The 23,116-nt window shown below is 37.1% G+C and overlaps 1 protein-coding gene across 1 annotated transcript; it reads left to right on the top strand.

Annotated features, from left to right (window-relative positions):
* The first annotated feature begins 2,740 nt into the window (after positions 1 to 2,740).
* Positions 2,741 to 4,689, top strand: LOC122048244 (glycine--tRNA ligase, chloroplastic/mitochondrial 2-like). The gene is made up of 4 exons (XM_042609838.1): positions 2,741 to 3,354; positions 3,853 to 3,936; positions 4,164 to 4,250; positions 4,558 to 4,689. The coding sequence occupies exons 1-4, from the start codon at positions 3,223 to 3,225 to the stop codon at positions 4,687 to 4,689; spliced, it is 435 nt and encodes a 144-aa protein (XP_042465772.1). The 5' UTR covers positions 2,741 to 3,222.
* Positions 4,690 to 23,116: the final 18,427 nt, after the last annotated feature.

The raw sequence follows: 23,116 nt of genomic DNA, 5'->3' as shown, positions 1-23,116 counted from the left end.
TTTATCAACCATGAAGGGATTTTTGAAGAGAAATTTTATTTTTAAAATTTCCGGAAACAAATTAGGAAGTTTTAATTTGTTGATTGAAACTTGTCTAATTTTTTTCTCTCTATGATGTGGCCGACCATTATAAGTTTAATTGGGAAATTTTATTTTATTTTTCTCAATTAAATCATGTCAAGGAAATTAAGGAAATTTTATTGTAATTAAATTTCCTAATTTACCAAGGCTAAGGAATATAAAAGAGGGGGTTGGGGTGCCTTCATGAGTTACAACCTCTATTATTTTTCTCCCTCTCTTATTCCTTGGTGTGGCCGGCCAACCTCTGTTCCCCTCTTCTTCTTTGTGGTGGCCGAACCTTTCTCTTGGCTTGGAGCTCTTGTGGTGGCCGGATACTACTTGGAGAAGAAGAAGAAGAAGGAGAGAAAGATTGCATCCCTTGGAGCTTGGTTGGTGTTTTTTTTTTCTTCTTCCTTGGTGAAGCTTTCTTGTTTTGGCCGAACCTAGCTAGGAGGAGAAGAAGGTGTTTAGTGGTTTCTCATCTCAGAAGATCGTTGTCCACACAACGTCCGAGTTTAGAAGAGGAATACGGTAGAAGATCAAGAGGTCTTTCTAAAAGGTATAATTAGTAATTTTTCTTTCCGCATCATACTAGTTATTTTTGGAAATAATACCAAATACAAGAGGCTTACGATTCTAGGATTTCGAATATGTTTTTCGATGTTGTGTTCTTTTGTTTTTTCTTTTCCTTGTGATTTGATTGTTCCTTTCGGTTAACCTAAAGTTATTTTAGGAAATTAAATATTAGCTTTCCATAAAAGGTTTTGTCTAGTCGGTGGTGGTTGCTCCCATATCCAAGAAGGTCATGTGCCTCGCCACGTCAGTACTGGGAACCAATTATGGAAATTAATATTTAATGGAATTAATAACTTAAGGTGACTTGGGTCAAACGTGTTAAGTTCCGCAGGAGATCCAAGTCAAAACCTAAAAGAACAAATAGATTAAATTTTGGATCAAACGTGTTAAGTTCCGCAGGCGATCCAAAATTTAATTTAAAAGAACACATGGTAGCTAGGAAAAGGTTCAGACCTTTGTACAAAATTTTTGTACAGTGGAACCTCTAGGTTTTTCGAGCAGCAACCAACAATTGGTATCAGAGCTAGGGTTTTGCCTCTGTGTATTTGGTATTAGTTTAATTATGCACATGTCATACATAATTTAGGCAGGTTAATAGTAGGATATGCTAACTTTGTGGTTGCACACTATGTGAAAAATGACTTTTTACTTCGTCACAATTTACTTCATCAATTTAAATATACGAAGTAAAAGTGTATAAGCAACTTCACTGCAAAAACCGACGAAGTATATACAAATATAGACTTCGCAGATTTAAAAACACGGGCTTCTCTTTAAACTGAAATAAGTTATTACTTCAGAAATTTGTTAAATACCGAAGTAGTAACGTCGTGAATACATTTTTTAGTGTTTACTCCGAAGTAATAGTACAAGAGTTAACTTTTATTTTTACAAAGAGACTCTGACCACTTTTATTTCCCCCCACTTCCTTTCGTTTTCTTGGGTTAGGGCTTCCGATGCTCCTCTTCCAAAATTGAGTTGTTGGACCTCCTCTTCCTTCCCCTTCTGAGCGGAGAATCGATCCACCTCTTTTTCCTTCTCCTAGGGTTCGTCCATCCGCAACAGTCTGATCCTTGCCGAAATCCACTGCGAAGGGTTAGAAAAGAGGCGATTTCGGGGATCCTGTTTCGCAAGCCGCGCGACCTGAAGGAAGGGTGTCGCCTTGGTCCGGTTTTGTAACTGTATTTTTGCCTTGCCCCTTCTCTGCAGCAGACGAAGCCATGGTGAACTTGTGGAGTAGAACGAAGAGAGCCTTCGGGCTTAATCTTTGCGTTTCTATCCCGCAAACCGCCGATATCGACGACGACGACCCTCGTACGGCCGAGGCTGCGACCGGCGGCAGGAGGGACTCGACCGACGCCGCCTTCCCTTCGGATTCTTCGCCAGGAGGCTCGACGGCGACGCAGGAACTACAGCCGCAGATGCCCACAACGCCGAATCCGTCCTCTGGCGGCCTCCGGCTTCGTAGATCCTTAAGCAGATCGACGAAGGTGCGTACTTTTATGGTTTCTATTTGTTTATTTGCTTTGTGCTAGTTATTGATTATTCTTCGATTTGGTAATCCGCTTTTTGCTGTGGTTCTTGCGATTTCAAGAAACTTTGTCATGATAGAGGCATATATTTAGAGAAGATAAAATGCTCCCTTTCGATGTGACTTTTATTTGTTTATTGTTCCATCAAAATAAGCAAACTCGCATTTTCACTCTTACATATTGTTGTCGCTTGTGCTCTTCCCGATAACGTCTTGCGGCCCCTTGGTCTTGAGGATCAATACAATTTTACTTATTGGAAAAAGGGCGAGGATACTCTATTTTGAAATCAGTCAACAGTCTATCATAGCAAATTAGGCTCCACTGAGTCAACAGTCTGAGAAATCAGTCTAATTTTTTGCTTCAGGTGATTACAATACAAATGGATACTCTATTTTGAACACCTTTGTGCATATGCGCCTTCAATTTATTGAGAAAAATGTTGATGCCAAGGTTGTTAGGGCAGTTAAGTGGGTTCAGATTATGGCAGGCTTCTTCAATCATTTTTAGGTCTATTCTTTAATGCAAAAACTCAGTAATGAGGAGGCAGACTTGGAGCCACTAGATTCACAAGTTATTTCATTGCATTAAATTGATTGTACCTAATGACTATTATCTAAAGATATGTGTACTTAATTTTTTTATCTCAATTTATCTAAGCAAGTTGAGAAGATTTTTGTCTCTACTAGGTTTTAGGTCATGGTGTATGGTTAGTTTTCTATTTGGCTTTGGGAAGAGGATGTGGACAAGAGAGCATAAAAGCAATGTCTATCCACCCAATCCCCTAAATCGAGGTTACGAAGCGTTTGACAACACCAATTACAATGGTTTTTTGGATGCAATATCATGAAGATAGAATACTTAAATGGATAAAATAACTTGGCATTTAAGTGATTTTCTTTTATGGAGTATCACATTCATACTTCTTAATATTTTTGTTAAATTAAAAATTTGAGTTGATGAATGACAATCTTTTTATCCACTAAAGTTTTCTTGAATTATTAATCTTAAAAGATAAAGCTGCTACTAAGCTATTTTTCAGTGCATATGTTTCTAAATGTGTTGCAGTCTTGCTCGGCAATGTGCTCAACTTTGGTTGAAGACACGGGAAGCTCTTGGGCACCCATTAGGATTTTCCAAGGAAAATGATCTCTTGTTTCAAAATCTTCCAAATTCCCAATTGCAGAAGGTTCATTCCTTTTCAAATTTTAGTCTTATTATGTTGCTTAATGGGCTATAATGGTCTTAGTTGTTGGTAAGTTATAACACCTAAAGCAACAGCTGTTGAATGATCGGTCATTTCCATTAGTTGAAAGATCTGCAGGCCCTAAGGTGTGATGCCATAAACTGTCTAGTAAAAATCTCTTCCTTCCATGTAGACATGTTTGAGTAACTGAACTTTTCTCTCCCCTTCCTTCCACCTTGCACTCCTTTCCTACCCTCCCTTCCCCTTTCCCTTCTTCCTAGTAGACAGAGCTTTAAAGTTTAAACAACTAGACTGGTTTGTCTGTTGAGTCGGAACTCTTTATGTTCCTTTGAATTAATTTAGAAGTCTTACACTGTTTGGTCTTTTTTGCTCCAATATTATTCGTGAATTTGTATTAGTGAATTTTTATTGTGTAAAATTAACAAAGGTTCATCATGTGTAATGTTTTTTTTTTGTCCCATTCTATTGCTTTACCTCAAGGTATTGGAACGTCCTGGAGCATTTGTTCTTGAGATTGGCACTGAAGAGATGCCTCCTCATGATGTAGTTGAAGCAAGTAACCAGGTATGTTTGACACCGAAAAAAAAGTAACTTCCTTATCTGGATAATGTGTTTCTCATAATTTATCCTGTAAAGTGGGACACAGTTTTGTGCTATGTGAATCAAGCATTATATTTTGTTTTAGATATTACTAATTTAAATGATTATTTCAGTGGATAGTTATATCTTAGGGTCTTCCATTGGAGAACTGGTGCATTTTTTTTTCTCTTCCATTTTTTTCCTCTTTGCAGCTTAGAAGTCTCACTGTGGAGTACCTGAAAAAAAGAAGACTGAGTTGTGGAGAAGTTTCATCATATGGTACACCACGCCGACTTGTGGTAAGAACTCGAAGCTCGAAATGATCCTTTCCAATATTTTTTACTATTTGTTGGAAGTGTAATTGCATCTTTTTTTGATTAGAACAATGATAGATGCTTTCTCTAACTTTGGTCCTGTTGGTATCTTAAGTTTTGATGATTGGATTTATTTTCTTCTTTGATTGAGAAAAGATAACTGATTGTGTCAATTTAGTCACTCAAAAAGTGATATTGGAACTTTTGATGCGTTTACTGTCTCTTGTAAGATGGCTTAATTTTTTATCTGGTTATCTCTGTTGATGTAATATGTTCTTATAGTAAACTTTAGACTGAAGATGACCCCTTGGTTCTTTCTAAATTGCAGTTTGCAGGTTGTGTGAAGAACCAGTACTATACGCAGACACAATATGATGAAGTGAGAATTGAATGGAGTGAATTTGTGTACTCGTATTTGAAGTGAATTGCAGGTTGTGTGAATGAACCAGTACATGTTTTTGGTTTTTTATGGCTTATTTTGATGATATTTAGGGAGATTTGTTTTGTATAAACATATGCTGAAATCATGGCTTATTTTGATCAAGGCTTATGAAGTTACCTTTTGTGATGCTCAAAATTACTGAAGTCTAAAAATAATGAAGTAAAAAGAGAAAAAATACTTCACTTTATTCATAAAATCCGAAGTAAAATCTACTTATAACTTCGAAGCAATACAATTTGTTGCTGTAAAATAGTATCAACTACTTCGATTATTACCAAAAATTTCAAAGTAGTATCTATCTATTACTTCGATCCAGAACGAAGCTAAATGTAATTTAATCAATAATTACTTCAGGAATTAATGATATATGACGAAGTAAAAGTAATCCATTACTTCATTTTTAACCGAAGTTAAAGTAGGTATATTACTTCACAACAAATACTAAACGATGAAGTCGAAAAGGATTAATTACTTCGGTGTTTTTAAAAACCGACGAAGTTATATGCATTTTTTACTTCGTAATATGTCCGAACCCGACACCCAATACGACTTCATTTTTTCTGGGCCTACGGCTTCGGAGTTTATCCGAAGTAAAATGAATCTTTTTACTACACGCGTGTCTACTTCGGTAAAAACAGGTCTTTTACTTCAGGTAATCAACAAAGTAAAAAGTCGTTTTTCACATAGTGGCAGGATCCAATTATTATGGCTTATAGTTTTTTATGTGTGTGATTGGACCCTTGGACATGTCAAGGGCAATTTATATGTGTGTGCATGATTGTATTATAAAATACAGCAGGAGCTGTATTTAGTTTTTATTAGGATTTTATTTTTGATCTAGTTACATGTACATTGCTTTTATGGAATATAGGATCGATGGATGTAAATTTTTATTTTATGTTCGATCTAGTTTACATGTACATTCCTTCGAGGAATATAGGATCAAAATTGTAAAATTCTATTTATGTCGCAGATCGAATCTTGCAAAGCGTGGAACCTTTTGCGGACCAGAGGCGGAGCGAAACAAGGAGCAAGATGGATGCAACAGCTAGACCCGGTGGCGGTAGCCAAATATGACAGCAGCTTGGGATGACAACACACGGAGGACAACCATAGATAAAAGCCATATAGTTGAAAATTAGATTTTCTATTTATTGCTTTTATATTGTGCTGTGTGTGTATGTTAGTATACATGTCTAGTAGGCTAGCATAGTTAAAATTCCTCATTTATAAATAACTAAGTGGGAGAGGGATTTTAAATAAATTCCACGGTCTCCATTACTGGTTTGTAAGTGATGCAAACAAGCTTGCGCGTTGGCTCTGAGTGTCTTCCTCCATATTGGATGAGCTTGTTTGTAGATCACTAGAACAAACTTCCATTTTGGATGACTATAGGAAGTTAATCAAGAGCGCGTGATCTTCCCCATCGGAAGGGGCACAATCTTATTAATGGACTTAGTGCCAAGTAGTGGTATACACTTAGGCACGTCTAATAGTATCCTCCCCATCGGAGTCACTGCTATTATTCGTGTGACCAAAGGATACCAACTATTAATTTTATTTGTCAAAAAGTTAGGTTGACAAGATAGTAAAATTAATGGGTTAAACCCTCCTTTTACAAATGCTGAATTTGTATACGTCCACACTATCATGGCATACAATATTCGCGGTGTTTTAAGGTGTTGGTTAATTTAAAATAGTATTGTTTGAGGAATCAATATTATTCTAAATTTAGAGTTCTGACCAAAAGTTATTTGTGATTCTTACGATGACTTTCAACCAACTGTCCATCATACTACAACAGAATAGACTTACTGGTCCTAACTATATAGATTGGAAAAGGAACCTGGACATTGTTCTTACTGCTGAAAGCTATAAGTTTATACTGACTGAACCTTGTCCTGATGCACTCAATGGGGAATCTACCCAAGAGGAGATTGAATATCATAGGAAATGGGTAAAAGCAGATGAGATGGCGCGGTGTTACATTTTGGCTTCAATATCAAATGTATTGCAATATCAGCATCAAGATTTACCAACAGCCTATGATATTATTGTTGGTTGCTACTCGGAAAACCTAATGGTTCCACTGTACAAAAATTTTTGTACAAAGGTCTGAACCTTTCCTAGCTACCATGTGTTCTTTTAAATTAAATTTGGATCGCCTGCGGAACTTAACACGTTTGATCCAAAGTTTAATTTACTTGTTCTTTTAGGTTTAGACTTGGATCTCCTGCGGAACTTAACACGTTCGATCCAAATCACCTAGGTTATTAATTTCATTAAATATTAATTTCCAGAATTGGCTTCCAGGACTGCATGGCGAGGCACATGACCTTCTTGGATATGGGAACAACCACCACCGCCTAGGCAAAGCCTTTTAAGGAAAGCTAATATTTAATTTCCTTAAATAACTTTAGGTCAACCGAAAAGAACAATCAAATCACAAGGAAAAGAAAAATAAAAGAACACAACATCAAAAACTAATTCGAAATACTAGAATCGCATGCCTCTTATATTTGGTATTTTTACATAGAGATAAAACTAACATGATGCGGAAAACTATATTAGTTATAACTTACTTAGTAGATAATGACCTCTTGATCTTCTACCGTATTCCTCTTCTAATCCCGGACGTTGTGTGGGCAACGATCTTCCGAGACGAGAACCACCAAGGCACCTTCTTCTTCTTTGCAAGGTTCGGCCACCACATGACTCCAAGAAAGGATAAGGTCCGGCCACCACCACCAAGCTCCAAGGGATGCAAGAGCGAAGCCTCCTTTCTCTCCTTTTCTCCAAGCTAGATCCGGCCACCACAAGGACTCCAAGAGAACAAGATGGTTCGGCCACAAGAAGGAGAAGAGAGAAGAGGAAGAGGCCGGCCACCAAGGAAGAGAGGGAGGAAAAGAATAATAGAGTCGTTCACCATAAAGCCTCCTCTACCCCCTCTTTTATAATCCTTGATCTTGGCAAATAAGGAAATTTAAATAAAAACTTCCTTAATTCTTTTGCCATGAAAAGGAAAAAATTATTTAATTAAAAATAAATTTTCTTTTCATTAAAACATGGCCGACCACTTATTTCCCCAAATCAAGGAGAGTTTTAATTAAACAAGAATTAAAACTTCCTAATTTGTTTCCGGAAATTTATAAAAATTTCTCCAATAATTTTATCCCTTCATGATTGGTTTATAAAAAGGAAATTTAATAAATTAAAATCTTTCTTTTAAACATGTGGATAAAAAGAAAGTTATCTCTAAAAAGTAAAATCTCTTTTAATCTACAAATAAGGAAAGATATCAAATCTTTTCTTAATCTTTTGTAGAAACTTATAAAAGAGAATATTTAATTTTTAAACTCTCTTTTAAATCATGAACATGGTTAAAAAGGAAAGTTTTCTTAAAATTTAAAATCCACCTTTTAATCAACAAATAAGGAAAGATTTCAAATTTTAAACTCTCTTTTAAACATGTAGATGATTTACAAATAACGAAAATTTTTACCAAAAATTAAAACCATCCTTTTAATCTACAAATAAGGAAAGAGATTATTCTCTTCTCTTAATCTTTTGTAGAAAGCTATAAAAGGAAAATTTTAATTTTAAACTCTCTTCATGATATCCACATAAGAAATAATTTTAATAAAAATCCTTTTTAATATTTTAGTGGCCGGCCACCTAAGCTTGGGACCCAAGCTTTGGCCGGCCACCAACTTGGCTCATCCACTTGGTCTTGGCCGGCCCTAGCTTGGGTTCCAAGCTAGCTTGGCCGGCCCCATTGGATGGGTAAGAAGGTGGGTATGTGGTGGGTATAAATCTCTATATACAAGAGGCTACGATAGGGACCGAGAGGAGGAATTGGTTTTGGTCTCCCGATAAAATTAAGCATCCCGTGTTCGCCCCGAACACACAACTTAATTTTATCAATAATAATTCATTCCACTAGAGAATTATTATTGAACTACCGCACCAATCTCAAATTACATTTTGGGCTCCTTCTTATTATGAGTGTGTTAGTCTCCCTGTGTTTAAGATGTCAAATGTCCACTAATTAAGTGAGTTACTGACAACTCATTTAATTAATATCTTAGTCCAAGAGTAGTACCACTCAACCTTATCGTCATGTCGGACTAAGTCCACCTGCAGGGTTTAACATGACAATCCTTATAAGCTCCTCTTGGGGACATTCTCAACCTAGATTACTAGGACACAGTTTCCTTCTATAATCAACAACATACACTATAAGTGATATCATTTCCCAACTTATCGGGCTTATTGATTTATCGAACTAAATCTCACCCATTGATAAATTAAAGAAGCAAATATCAAATATATATGCATTTTATTATATTAGGATTAAGAGCACACACTTCCATAATAACTGAGGTCTTTGTTCCTTTATAAAGTCAGTATAAAAGAAACGACCTCTTATGGTCCTACTCAATACACTCTAAGTGTACTAGTGTAATTATATAGTTAAGATAAACTAATACCTAATTACACTATGACCTTCCAATGGTTTGTTCCTTTCCATCTTGGTCGTGAGCTACTGTTTATAATTTATAAGATACTAATAACATGATCTTCTGTGTGTGACACCACACACCATGTTATCTACAATATAAATTAATTGAACAACTACATTTATCATAAATGTAGACATTTGTCCAATGTGATTCTTATTTCTATATAAATGTTTATACCAAAAGCTAGACTTTTAGTATACATCCTAACAATCTCCCACTTATACTAAAAGACTAAGCTGCTATATTTGCTGCCATACATCTGAATCCCAACCCTTCAACATGCCCATCAAAAGCTCTTGCCTTAAGGGCCTTAGTGAAAAGATCTATAGGTCATTATTTGATGCATTCTAGGCAGCAACAACTTCTCCTCATTTATACGATTTCTCGTATTGGGTGGTACTTGCGCTCTATTGTGTTTACTTGCTTTATAGACTCATGGTTTCTTCGAGTTTGCTACTGCACCACTATTATTAAAATAATCTTTGGACAAACCAGAAATCATATCTAAGTCTATCTTGAGGTTATTAAGTCATTCAGCTTTTATGGCTACCTCAGAGGCTTGCCATATACTCAGCTTCTATGGTGGAGTCCAGAAAAACACTTATGCTTATCACTCTTCCATAGTTATGACTTTACCTCCAAAAGTAAACACAAAACCCCGAGGTTGACTTACTATTGTCCCTATCCGACTGGAAGTCAAAATCCATGCAACCCACAGGGACCAAATTAACTGCCTTGTAAGCTAGCATATAATCTCTAGTGCCTCTAAGGTACTTCAATATATGCTTTACTGCAGTCCAATGTCCTTGTCTAGGGTTACTTTGATATCTGCTAACTATGCCCTTGGCAAAACAGATTTCTGATCTCGTGCATAGCATACATTTGGCTTCCGACAGCCGAAGCATAAAGAACTGCCTTCATTTCCTCTATCTCCTTTGATGTCAACGGAGACATTTCTTTAGATAAAGTTACTCCATGCTAAAAAGGTAAGAAACCTTTCTTGGAGTTTTCCATGCTTAAAACGAGCAAGGATTTTTTTTCGATATATGAAGCTTGGGATAAGTAAAATATTCTTTTCTTGCGATCCCTTATTACTTTGATCCCAAGAATATATACATTCTCCCAAGTCCTTCATATTGAATTGTTTGGACAACCATACCCTTACTTCTGACAATATTTTGATATTGTTTCCAACTACCAAAAATGTTGTCTACGTATAGTACAAGAAATACCACCACGTTTCCATCACACTTTTTGTATACACAAGACTTATCTAGTTACTAAATAAATCCATAGGTCTGGATTATTTTGATAAACCGGATGTTCCAAGACCTTGAAGCTTTGCTTCAGTCCATAGACTGATTGAGCTTTCACACAAGATGCTCTTTGCCCTTTGCAATGATCTCTTCTGGTTACTTTATATGGATGCTTTCTTCAAGACTTCCATTAAGGAATGCTGTCTTGACATCCACTTGCCAAATAGATAAAAGAATCCAGATAGACTTAAGCATGGCTACCAGTTAAAAAGTTTCCTTTTTCATCAAGCCTTGCTTTGAAAGTTTCTACCTTCCCATCTATCCATCTTTTCCTATTGTAGACCTATTTTTACCCAATGGCTTTTACACCATCTGGTGATTCTACAAGCTTCCAGATTTTATTAGAATACATATATTCTAATTCTGTATTCATTGCTCTTTGCCAAGATGCTGCATCTTTATCTTGGAGTGCTTCATCATATGTCCGGGATTAGACTCATGTTCATTTGGGATCAAGTCCAAAAACTCTCCCAAAACATGAATTTTTTAGGTTTGCTTGACAACCCTCCCACTACGATGAGCCACTGTCTGTGTATCATTTATGATACATGTTGCAGTTTCTTGTGATATTTCATCTTGTACAGTTGGTACTAGATTAGACATGTCCTTTATAATTTCTTTAAGAACAAATTTACTTATGGGCTTGTGGTTTATTACATAGTCCTTTTCTAAAAATTGGTCATTGATTCTAACAATGACCTTCTGATTTTTAAGACTATAAACCTACTTTCGTTTCTTTAGGATAACTCACAACAAGTGAACTCCTGCCCAATTTATCAGTGTCTCTCATGTGCTAGACCACCCAAATCCGAATATGCTTCAGACTAAGCTTACGCCCATTCTGCAATTTTATGGGAGTAGAGAGTTCTGACTTTAGAAGGTATTATGTTCACTTCTGTTTCTAGTGTATATCCTTAAAACGAATTTGGTAATCATCAATCTACTTATTTCCATAAGAGTCTTATACCTTCTTTCTACTACACCATTCTGTTGGGGTGTACTAGGTGCAGTTAGTTGGGATTGAGTCCCAACTTCTGATAAGTGACTCCTAAATTGTCCCAAGAGGTACTTGCCACTACGATCTTACCATAGTGACTTGATACTTTTACTTTAACATTTCTCTGCATCAGCCTTGTACTTTGAACTAATCAAAGCACTTAGTCTTGCGGCACATCAAGTAAATGTATTTATATCTTGAATAGTTATCTATAAAATAGATGAAATATTCGATACTACCTCTTGTCTGGATAGTCATAGGATCACACAAATCAGAATGAACTAATTCCAACATATCTTTGGCTCCATACCCCTTAGACTTAAAAGCTTCTTGGTTATTTTTCTTTCCAAGTAAGACTCGCAGGTTGGAAAGATTTCCACTACTAATGAACCAAAAGTTCATCAGCTACGAATGAATCCTACTCAAGTTAATATAACCTAGCCTTAGATGCCAAAGATATAAATGGTTCATTTCCGAAGGTTGCTTTCTCTTATAGTTAGAAGATGTGTTACTAATTTCCATTTGTTACATTGTGGGAGTTATTGGATTTATAAATTGCCAACCAACGTACCAGAATAGATAACTTCCCTATTTTTCTTGACAACAACTTTGTTATCAAAATAGACACAATATCTATTCTTTAATAGTTTAGAAACTGAAAACAAGTTCTTTCTAAACCTAGTACGTAAAGACAATTTCTAAAATCCATATTTTATTCCTATCAGAGGATAAGCATCTCCCACTGCAATAGCTACCACTTTTTGCAGTAGTGCCCATGTAGACGGTGATTTACCTTTCATATAGTTATCGGGTTTCCTGGAACCCCTGCAATGAGTTGCAGACATGCTCAGTGGCTCCTGTATCTACACACCAGGTACCGGTAGATAATACCACTAAACATGTATGAATAAAATACACCTATCTTGTTCTTAATTCTAAGAAGACAGTCTACCTTAATGTCCAAGTCCTATTTCCAATCATTATAATTGGGACTACTAAGTCTTTTCTATAGTATAACAACTAGGGGATTGACAAACATTTTAAATCCTAAGAGTCACAAAAGTATTTGATCAAGATCAACTCCTTAAAATTTCCATGAATTTTTTATGCCACGATAGTGTGGACGTATACAAAATCAAAGAGGAGATTTTATCCATTAATTTTATTATCTCATCAACTTTACTTTATGACGAATAAAATTAATAGTTGATCTGTCTTTGATCAAATATTTGGTCAAAACTTTTGAATTTAAAATAACATTGATTCCTCAAACAATATTATTTAAATTCACCAACACCTCAAACACCGTGAATTTTGCATGCCACGATAGTGTGGATGTATACAAAATTTAAACATTTGTAAGAGGAGGGTTTTACCCATTAATTATCTTGTCAATAAATCTTTATGACAAATAAAATTACCTCAAACATCATGAATTTTGTATGCCACGATAGTGTGGACGTATACAAAATCAAACATTTGTAAGAGGGGTTTTAATTTTATTATCTTGTCAACCTATTTATTTGTCAAATTAATAGTTGGTTTTCTTCGGTCACACAAATAATAGCAGTGAATCCGATGGGGAGGATACTATTAGACGTGCCTAAGTGTATACCATTACTTGAAACTAAGTCCATTAATAAGATTGTGCCCCTTCCGATGGGGAAGATCACACGTTTTTAATTAACTTCCTATAGTCATCCAAAATGGAAGTTTAATCTAGTGATCCGCAAACAAGCTCATCCGATATGGAGGAAGGCACTCAGAGCCAACGCGCAAGCTTGTTGCATCACTTATAAACCAGTAATGGAGACCGTGGAATTTATTTAAAAATAAATCCCTCTTCCACTTAGTTATTTAAAGTGAGGAATTTTGACTATGCTAGCCTACTTAACATGCATACTAACAAGCACACACACAGCACAGCATAAAAAGCAATAAATAGAAAAACTAATTTTCAACTATTATGACTTTTATCTATTGCTGTTCTCCGTGTGTCGCCTACCCTAGCTGCTGCCATCTTTGGCCATCGCCACCGGGTCTAGTTGTCGCATCCATCTTGCTCCTTGTTCTGCTGCGCCTATGATCCTCAAAAGGTTCCACGCCTTGCAAGATTCGATCCGCGACATAAATAGAATTTTACATTTTTCGATCCTATATTCCTCGAAGGAATGTACATGTATCTAGATCAAAAAATAAAATCCTAATAAAACTAAATACAGCTCCTACTGTATTTTATAATACAATCATGCACACACAATAAAATGCCCTTGACATGTCCAAGGGTCCAATCACACACACAATATCTATAAGCCATAATAGTTGGATCATGCATCCATAAAGTTAGCACATCCTACTATTATCCTGCCTAAATTATGTATGGCATGTGCATAATTAAACTAATACCAAATACACAGAGGCAAAACCCTAGCTCTGATACCAATTGTTGGTTGCTACCCGGAAAACCTAATGGTTCCACTGTACAAAATTTTTTGTACAAAGGTCTGAACCTTTCCTAGCTACCATGTGTTCTTTTAAATTAAATTTGGATCGCCTGCGGAACTTAACACGTTTCATCCAAAGTTTAATTTACTTGTTCTTTTAGGTTTAGACTTGGATCTCCTGCGGAACTTAACACGTTCGATCCAAATAACCTAGGTTATTAATTTCATTTAATATTAATTTCTAGAATTGGCTTCCAGGACTGCATGGTGAGGCACATGACATTCTTAGATATGGGAACAACCACCACCGCCTAGGCAAAGCCTTTTAAGGAAAGCTAATATTTAATTTCCTTAAATAACTTTAGGTCAACCGAAAAGAACAATCAAATCACAAGAAAAAGAAAAATAAAAGAACACAACATCAAAAACTAATTCGAAATACTAGAATCGCATGCCTTTTGCATTTGGTATTTTTACATGGAGATAAAACTAACATGATGCGGAAAACTATATTAGTTATACCCTACTTAGTAGATTATGACCTCTTGATCTTCTACCGTATTCCTCTTCTAATCTCGGACGTTGTGTGGGTAACGATCTTCCGAGACGAGAACCACCAATGCACCTTCTTCTTCTTTGCAAGGTTCGGCCACCACATGACTCCAAGAAAGGATGAGGTCCGGCCACCACCACCAAGCTCCAAGGGATGCAAGAGCGAAGCCTCCTTTCTCTCCTTTTCTCCAAGCTAGATCCGGCCACCACAAGGACTCCAAGAGAACAAGATGGTTCGGCCATAAGAAGGAGAAGAGAGAAGAGGAAGAGGCTGGCCACCAAGGAAGAGAGGGAGGAAAAGAATAATAGAGTCGTTCACCATAAAGCCTCCTCTACCCCCTCTTTTATAATCCTTGATCTTGGCAAATAAGGAAATTTAAATAAAAAATTCCTTAATTCTTTTGCCATGAAAAGGAAAAATTTATTTAATTAAAAATAATTTTTCTTTTCAATATAACATGGACGTCCACTTATTTCCCCAAATCAAGGAGAGTTTTAATTAAACAAGAATTAAAACTTCCTAATTTGTTTCCGGAAATTTATAAAAATTTCTCCAATAATTTTATCCCTTCATGATTGGTTTATAAAAAGGAAATTTAATAAATTAAAATCTTTCTTTTAAACATGTGGATAAAAAGAAAGTTATCTCTAAAAATTAAAATCTCTTTTAATCTACAAATAAGGAAAGATATCAAATCTTTTCTTAATCTTTTGTAGAAACTTATAAAAGAGAATATTTAATTTTTAAACTCTCTTTTAAATCATGAACATGGTTAAAAAGGAAAGGTTTCTTAAAATTTAAAATCCACCTTTTAATCAACAAATAAGGAAAGATTTCAAATTTTAAACTCTCTTTTAAACATGTAGATGATTTACAAATAAGGAAAGTTTTTACCAAAAATTAAAACCATCCTTTTAATCTACAAATAAGGAAAGAGATTAATCTCTTCTCTTAATTTTTTGTAGAAAGCTATAAAAGGAAAATTTTAATTTTAAACTCTCTTCATGATATCCACATAAGAAATAATTTTAATAAAAATCCTTTTTAATATTTTAGTGGTCGGCCACCTAAGCTTGGGACCCAAGCTTTGGCCGGCCACCAACTTGGCTCATCCACTTGGTCTTAGCCGACCCTAGCTTGGGTTCCAAGCTAGCTTGGCCGGCCCCATTGGATGGGTAAGAAGGTGGGTATGTGGTGGGTATAAATCTCTATATACAAGAGGCTACGATAGGGACCGAGAGGAGGAATTGGTTTTGGTCTCCCGATAAAATTAAGCATCCCGTGTTCGCCCCGAACACACAACTTAATTTTATCAATAATAATTCATTCCACTAGAGAACTATTATTGAACTACCGCACCAATCCCAAATTACATTTTGGGCTCCTTCTTATTATGAGTGTGTTAGTCTCCCTGTGTTTAAGATGTCGAATGTCCACTAATTAAGTGAGTTACTGACAACTCATTTAATTAATATCTTAGTCCAAGAGTAGTACCACTCAACCTTATCGTCATGTCAGACTAAGTCCACCTGCAGGGTTTAACATGACAATCCTTATGAGCTCCTCTTGGGGACATTCTCAACCTAGATTACTAGGACACAGTTTCCTTCTATAATCAACAACACACACTATAAGTGATATCATTTCCCAACTTATCGGGCTTATTGATTTATCGAACTAAATCTCACCCATTGATAAATTAAATAAATAAATATCAAATATATGTGCATGTTATTATATTAGGATTAAGAGCACACAATTCCATAATAACTGAGGTCTTTGTTCCTTTATAAAGTCAGTATAAAAGAAACGACCTCTTATGGTCCTACTCAATACACTCTAAGTGTACTAGTGTAATTATATAGTTAAGATAAACTAATACCTAATTACACTATGACCTTCCAATGGTTTGCTCCTTTTCATCTTCGTCGTGAGCTACTGTTTATAATTTGTAAGGTACTAATAACATGATCTTCTGTGTGTGACACCACACACCATGTTATCTACAATATAAATTAATTGAACAACTACATTTATCATAAATGTAGACATTTGACCAATGTGATTCTTATTTCTATATAAATGTTTATACCAAAAGCTAGACTTTTAGTATACATCCTAACAATTATGAACAATCTCAAGGAACTCTTTGGTCATCAGGATCGGGCTTCTAGGCAAGAAGCCATGAGAAAGATAATGACAGCCACCATGCAAGAGGGTACTCCTGTGAGGGATCATATCCTAAAGATGATGGCTTATCTGAACGAAATACAGATCCTTGGAGGAGAAATTGATGGGGAAACTCAAATCTATATGATCCTCCAAACACTACCTAGAAGTTTTGAGCAATTCCGCCTGAATTATAATATGAACAAAAGGGTATATTCATTGGCGGAACTACTGACAGAACTTCAGGCAGCAGAAGATTTGTTTCGTCACAATTCTCATATTCACTATGCTGAAAATGGTTCTACTTCTAAATCGAAAGGAAAGAAGAAGAAGAAACAAGTTGGTTCAGCAAAGAAAGTGAATAAATCTTAGAGTACGGGACCTAAAGCTGGAATGAAGAAGCCGAAGGGTAAGTGCTTCATCTACAAGCAGTCAGGGCATTGGAAGGCGGACTATCCTCGTAGGAATCAGAACAACAAAGGTATATCTCATGCTCTAGTTGTTGAAATATGTTTAGCGGTGTTATCTACCAGCACCTGGTGTGTAGATACGGGAGCCACTGATCATGTCTGCAATTCCTTGCAGGGGTTCCAGGAAACCCGACGACTATCTGAAGGAGAAATTACCGTCTACATGGGCAATGCTACTAAGGTGGTGGCTGTTGCAGTGGGAGATGTCTACTTATCTTTTAATAGAAATAGAAATTTGGTTTTAAGAAATTGTCTTTATGTACCCAGTTTTAGAAAGAATTTAATTTCAGTTTCTAAACTATTTTTGGATAGATATTCAGTTTCATTTAGTAACGATATAGTTATTAAGAGAAATAAAGTGATTATCTGTTCTGGTGCATTAGTTGGTAATTTGTATACTTTAAATCCAATTTCTCCCATAAAGCAAAACATGGAAATTTATAATTCATATTCTAACTCTAATAAGAGAAAAGAACCTTCGGAAATAAACCAAGCATATCTTTGGCATCTAAGGCTTGGTCATATTAACTTAAGTAGGATTCAGAGGCTTATGGCTGATGGACTTTTGAGTTCATTAGAGTCGGAAAATTTTCCAACTTGTGAATCTTGCTTGGAAGGTATAATGACCAAGAGGCCTTTCAAGGCCAAGGGGTATAGAGCCAAAGAAGTGTTAGAATTGGTTCATTCTGATTTGTGTGGTCCTATGTCTGTCCAGGCAAGAGGTGGTTTTGAATATTTTGTCTCTTTTATAGATGATTATTCAAGATATGGATACATTTACCTAATGCGCCGCAAGTCTGAGTGCTTTGATAAGTTCAAAGAGTACAAGGCTGATGTGGAGAAACGACTAGGTAAAAGTTGTTAGGACCAAAAGTAGCTAGAGGGGGGGGTGAATAGCTCGTCGCGTTCGCTCGGTGCGCTTCGTTGCTTGGCGTTGCTTGTTTCTTCTTGGATGTGCAGCGGAAAATACAGAAACAAATACAACCACGCTAACACTAGGATTTTACTTGGTATCCACCTCCAAAGGAGGTGACTAATCCAAGGATCCACACCACGCACACACCCTCCACTAAATAAACTCTCCTTTATGGTAACTACCAAAGGCGGAGAAGCCCTACAAGACTCAATACAAGAAGAGAGGGAAAGAGTACAAGAAATAGAAGCTTACAAGCTTACAATGAGTGCAAACCCTAACCCTAGTTTCTTCCTCTTGCAATGGATCCGCCTCTTGACTTGGACAACCTCCAAGATCCTTCAAGAACTGGCGATCACGTGCTTGTAGCGAGCTGTGGAGAAGCTGGCGAAGAGCTGAAGTGAATCGGAGAAGAGATGCCGAAGGAATCGAGCGCCTGCGGCCTTTATCGACGCCAACGGTCGGATCCCGATCGATTCAAATGTTCTGAATCGATCGGGGAGGCTTTGGATCGATCCACGGATCGATCCAGCGCTTGTCGCGCGAAGCAGCATCGTCCCGATCGATCGGCTGATCGATCGGGACCTCTGGATCGATCCACGGATCGATCCGGACTGATCGATCCACGGATCGATCCACGGATCGATCCAGAAGCTTTCTGTTCGCTGGGAAGAATCTGGATCGATCCACTGATCGATCCAGAGCCTGGATCGATCCACGGATCGATCCAGCACTTGGTTTTTGCCCAAAACCAAGTCCCAAACCTCCCTAACCAACATCCGGTCAACCTTGACCTGTTGGTACATCATGCCTCGCATCTGGTCACTCCCTTGACCTGCTAGGACTCCCCACCAAGTGTCCGGTCAATCCCTTTGACCCACTTGGACTTTTACTCGTCGTGCCAAGTATCCGGTCACTCCATTGACCTACTTGGACTTCCACCAGATGTCTGGTCAACCTTGACCCATCTGGACTTCCTTCCTTGCCAAGTATCCAGTCAATCCCTTTGACCTACTTGGACTTCCCAACACCAGATGTCCGATCATCCTTGATCCATCTGGATTTCCTTCCTTGCTTGGCTCACTAGGACTTTCACCTAGCTTCACTCACTAGGGTTTTCCATCTGCCTAGCTTCACTCACTAGGACTTTCACCTGGCTTCACTCACCAGGATTTCCTTCTGCCTAGCTTCACTCACTAGGACTTTCACCTGGCTTCACTCACCAGGATTTCCTTCTGCCTAGCTTCACTCACTAGGACTTTCACCTGGCTTCACTCACCAGGATTTCCTTCTGCCTAACTTGCCAGTTAGGACTTCCCAGTCAAGTATCCAGTCAACCTTGACCTACTTGACTCTTCTTCAAACAATATCTTATTGTCAAACATCTAAACCCTAACCAAGACTCAGCTTGGTTAACCAGGTCACCCTTGACCTGAGGGATATTGCACCAACAATCTCCCCCTTTTTGATGTTTGACAATACCACAATAACACTTACAATCCCACATGTAAGTTAGGCTAATCCTATAGCCTCCTTCTTCATGCCACTAGGTAATGAAAGCATAAGTTAAGCTCTTCATTCTCCCCCTAAGAGGGCAAACTCCCTCTAGGTAATGAAAGCCTAACTTACTTCCTTTCACAAGCCCTTTCATTCTCCCCCTATTGGCACACATCAATCCCTTATTGATAAACCACATCGACCCATATTTGGACACATCAACCTATGCTCCAATTTTGGGCATACTTCAACACCTCCATTTGTTGAAGACTCTCCCCCTGAAGAGTTACTCATCGTTCTTCACAACATCACTCGTTGTGATCAACACGATACTGAAGGTCCCATACCCTTCATTATCCTTACCCCTACATTCTCCCCCAATGTAGGTAAATGCCCATCCTTGAGCATTATCCTTTGAAACCTCTGAACAAATGAGGATATCCACTCCCCATTTTCAACCCATGCTCAACCTTGAGCATATTCTTAACAGAAGGTTAACCACCTTCCAAGGTTCATGAAAAATAGTTTTTCATGTCTTTAAAGAGTACCTCCCCCTAAAGACATGGTGGTAACTTCTGTCATTGCACCAACAATGACTTGGAATCCCTAAAACTTTAGGAAACCCAAATTTAGAAGTTTTTGAGGTTCAAATATTCAACATTTGAAACAAACCTCAACCTAAACTTCAATGAAGTCTTCCTTTACCATTCCATCCTTGTTTTCAACACGAAAACACCCTTTTTATGTATACAAATGTATTTTAAGGGTTTGGAATGGTTACCTAGACTAAAATAGGTTCAAAGTGCTGAAATCAGGCTTTCCCAGCCAAAATCAGCAACTTGGATCGATTGGAGTTGGGTTCCAATCGATTGAACCTTTCTGAATCGATCCACTGATCGATTCAGACTACCTGGATCGATCGACTGATCGATCCAGCGAGCTACTGCTCGCGAGATTTGCCTTCTGAATCGATCCATGGATCGATTCAGGCACTCCAATCGATCCATGGATCGATCGGAGCTCTGATAGTTGCTGAAATTCCATTTCAGTCAACTTCAGAAACCCCTAGAAAATTCTACAAAAATCCAAAAATTATGAAATTTCGTGTAGACATTGTTTAGGGCATATATTATCAAGGAAAAATAGTTTTCTATGAAAATACATCATATTTTCAAAGATTGACACAAACTTGAAAACTTGCAAAAACTTTAGTGTTTTCTTCAAGTTTGTGTCTAACTATTCAATGGTGATTACTATCAAAAGATAGCCTTCACCAAGGTTTTCCAAAAACATTTTAAAACATTTTCAAAACCAATATCCCATCATGTTCCTTGGGCATAATGCACATGACTTGTACATTAGCTTTCCCAATGATGGGAAAACACATAACTATGTGTTTTGATGAACCTAAAACTCAAAAGAATGCACTAAATCAACATTTTGAGTTTTGTTCATCTTCCTAACATCTCACTTGTATCTAATGTGCACTAAAACACATACATGTCATCTTATAGTCCTTGTGAGATGTAAGATTTTGGTTTTGCCCTATTCTAGGGATCATGCATATCTATCTAGGCATTTCAAAGATATTAGACATCCACCTAGGATGTCACTTGTTAATAAGTGTTGTTAAATGCCATTTATCCTTAACTACAAGAAATTAAACTAATGCATGATAATGTTATGACATACATCAAAAGGAAATAATTTTCAAAAGAAAATATCCTATAACTACATGATGTATGAATGTCATGACATGGTATTTTTGGATTTTTCATAATAAAACATGAATGCAAAAATTAGACATGATGTCATGGCATATGATGGGCAAACAATCATGGCAAGATTTAGCATAAATAAAATACACCTAGATTAACTATCTAAGTATCCTTAAAACCTTAGCTAAACTTACAACTTAAACCTAGATTGCCCTTAAGTGCGTCAAGAAAACGCCAAAACCTAAATTGGCATTTCTAATTCCCTTGATTAATTTATGCCAATTGAAATTAAGCATATCCTCAACTGTTGGCATATTTCATTTTTCCACAAGAGTAGCACTTTAACATAAGGCTTGGATTGCCTTAAATTTTCTAAGAACATACCAAAATCCCAACTTGGTAGTTCTTATGAGTTTCCTAATATGTGCCATTTAAGATTAAAATCAATTTTTCACCACTAGGCACATTTTACTCTTTCAAGGAGTAAATAATAATTCCATTCCATTTTCAAAGGTTAACAAAAACCTTGAAAATGCTCCTTGAGTGTCAATTTCCTCAAAGTTGGGTTAACTACCCTTCTAATCGGAGTTGACACTCTCTAACCCATCTATGGGGTAGAGAAGATGCTCCTAGGAACCCAACACCTATTGGTGCTCCTTGGATGCTCTAGGTACTCACTAGGGATAACTTCCCTAGATACCTTCCTAGTGACCTTGTTGGGCTTCTTAGAAGCCTTGGTCACATTTTCTAGGTCAACCCTAGGGATAGCCTCCTTGTGACCTTGTTAGTGACTTTCTTAGACTTCTTAGAAGTCTTAGTCACTTTGGTTGCAAAAATACTCTTAGGGATGACTTCCCTAGTATTCTTGACTTGACCATTAAACCTAGGGTTTGTTCCATAACTATATGGAACCCTATGATAACTAGGAACATCCTTCTTAGCCTTTGGTTTGTATCCCAAACCTCTATGGCTATTTGATGGCTTTGACTTTCCTAGCCCTAGGTTTTGCTCATTTTGCCCTTTTAGGATATTTTCCATCCTTTTTAGGGTCTTTTCCATTTTATCAAGTCTTGATCTCAAGACTTGATTTTCTATCATTAAATCCTTAGAATTTGGTTTTTCATTAAGTCCATGAGCATTTTGGTTTCTAGGCTTGTATCTAAAATCCTTAGAGTTATTGCCTAGACTTTTATCTACATTCCTAACCCTAGGAGTGATAGTCTTAGCATGTAGGGCCACATGCTTTTCCTTAAGGCCCTCATGCTTTCTATTCTTATGGTAAATTGCATTGAAATGATAAAAGTTAGACCTATCATGCTTTTTACCATAATGTAAAGGAGTAGGCTCAATAAATGTTACCTTCTTCTTTACCTTGGAGGCTCCCCCTTGACTAGTGCCTCCTTGAGCCTTGACCATCTTCTTCCCCTTGGGGCATTGACTACGGTAATGCCCCTTTTGTTGGCACAAAAAGCACACAATGTGCTCCTTGCTCTTCTTTGTTCCGGGGATGGTCTCCTTGGGCTTCACCTTGCCCTTTTGTGCCACTTGGCCCTTCTTTTTGGCCAACTTGGGACACTTGCTCTTGTAGTGCCCACTTTCCCTACACTCAAAACATATTATATGATTTTTATTATTAATTGACATATTTATACCTTTTTGTGTAGGGATGGCACTTGTTCCGGATGTAGAAGCTTCTCCATTTGATCTTTCTTGACTTGTGGAGGTAGAAGCTTCTTCCTCCTCTTCTTCTCTTGACCCGGATGTAGAAGCTTCTCCTTCTTCTTGATCCGGTGTCACCAAGGGTTGCTC

The sequence above is a fragment of the Zingiber officinale genome, chromosome 2B (assembly GCF_018446385.1).
Source record: "Zingiber officinale cultivar Zhangliang chromosome 2B, Zo_v1.1, whole genome shotgun sequence".
Lineage (NCBI taxonomy): Eukaryota > Viridiplantae > Streptophyta > Magnoliopsida > Zingiberales > Zingiberaceae > Zingiber > Zingiber officinale.
The sequence above is the reverse complement of the archived record's forward strand: the minus strand, read 5'-3'. Positions and strand labels throughout refer to the sequence as shown.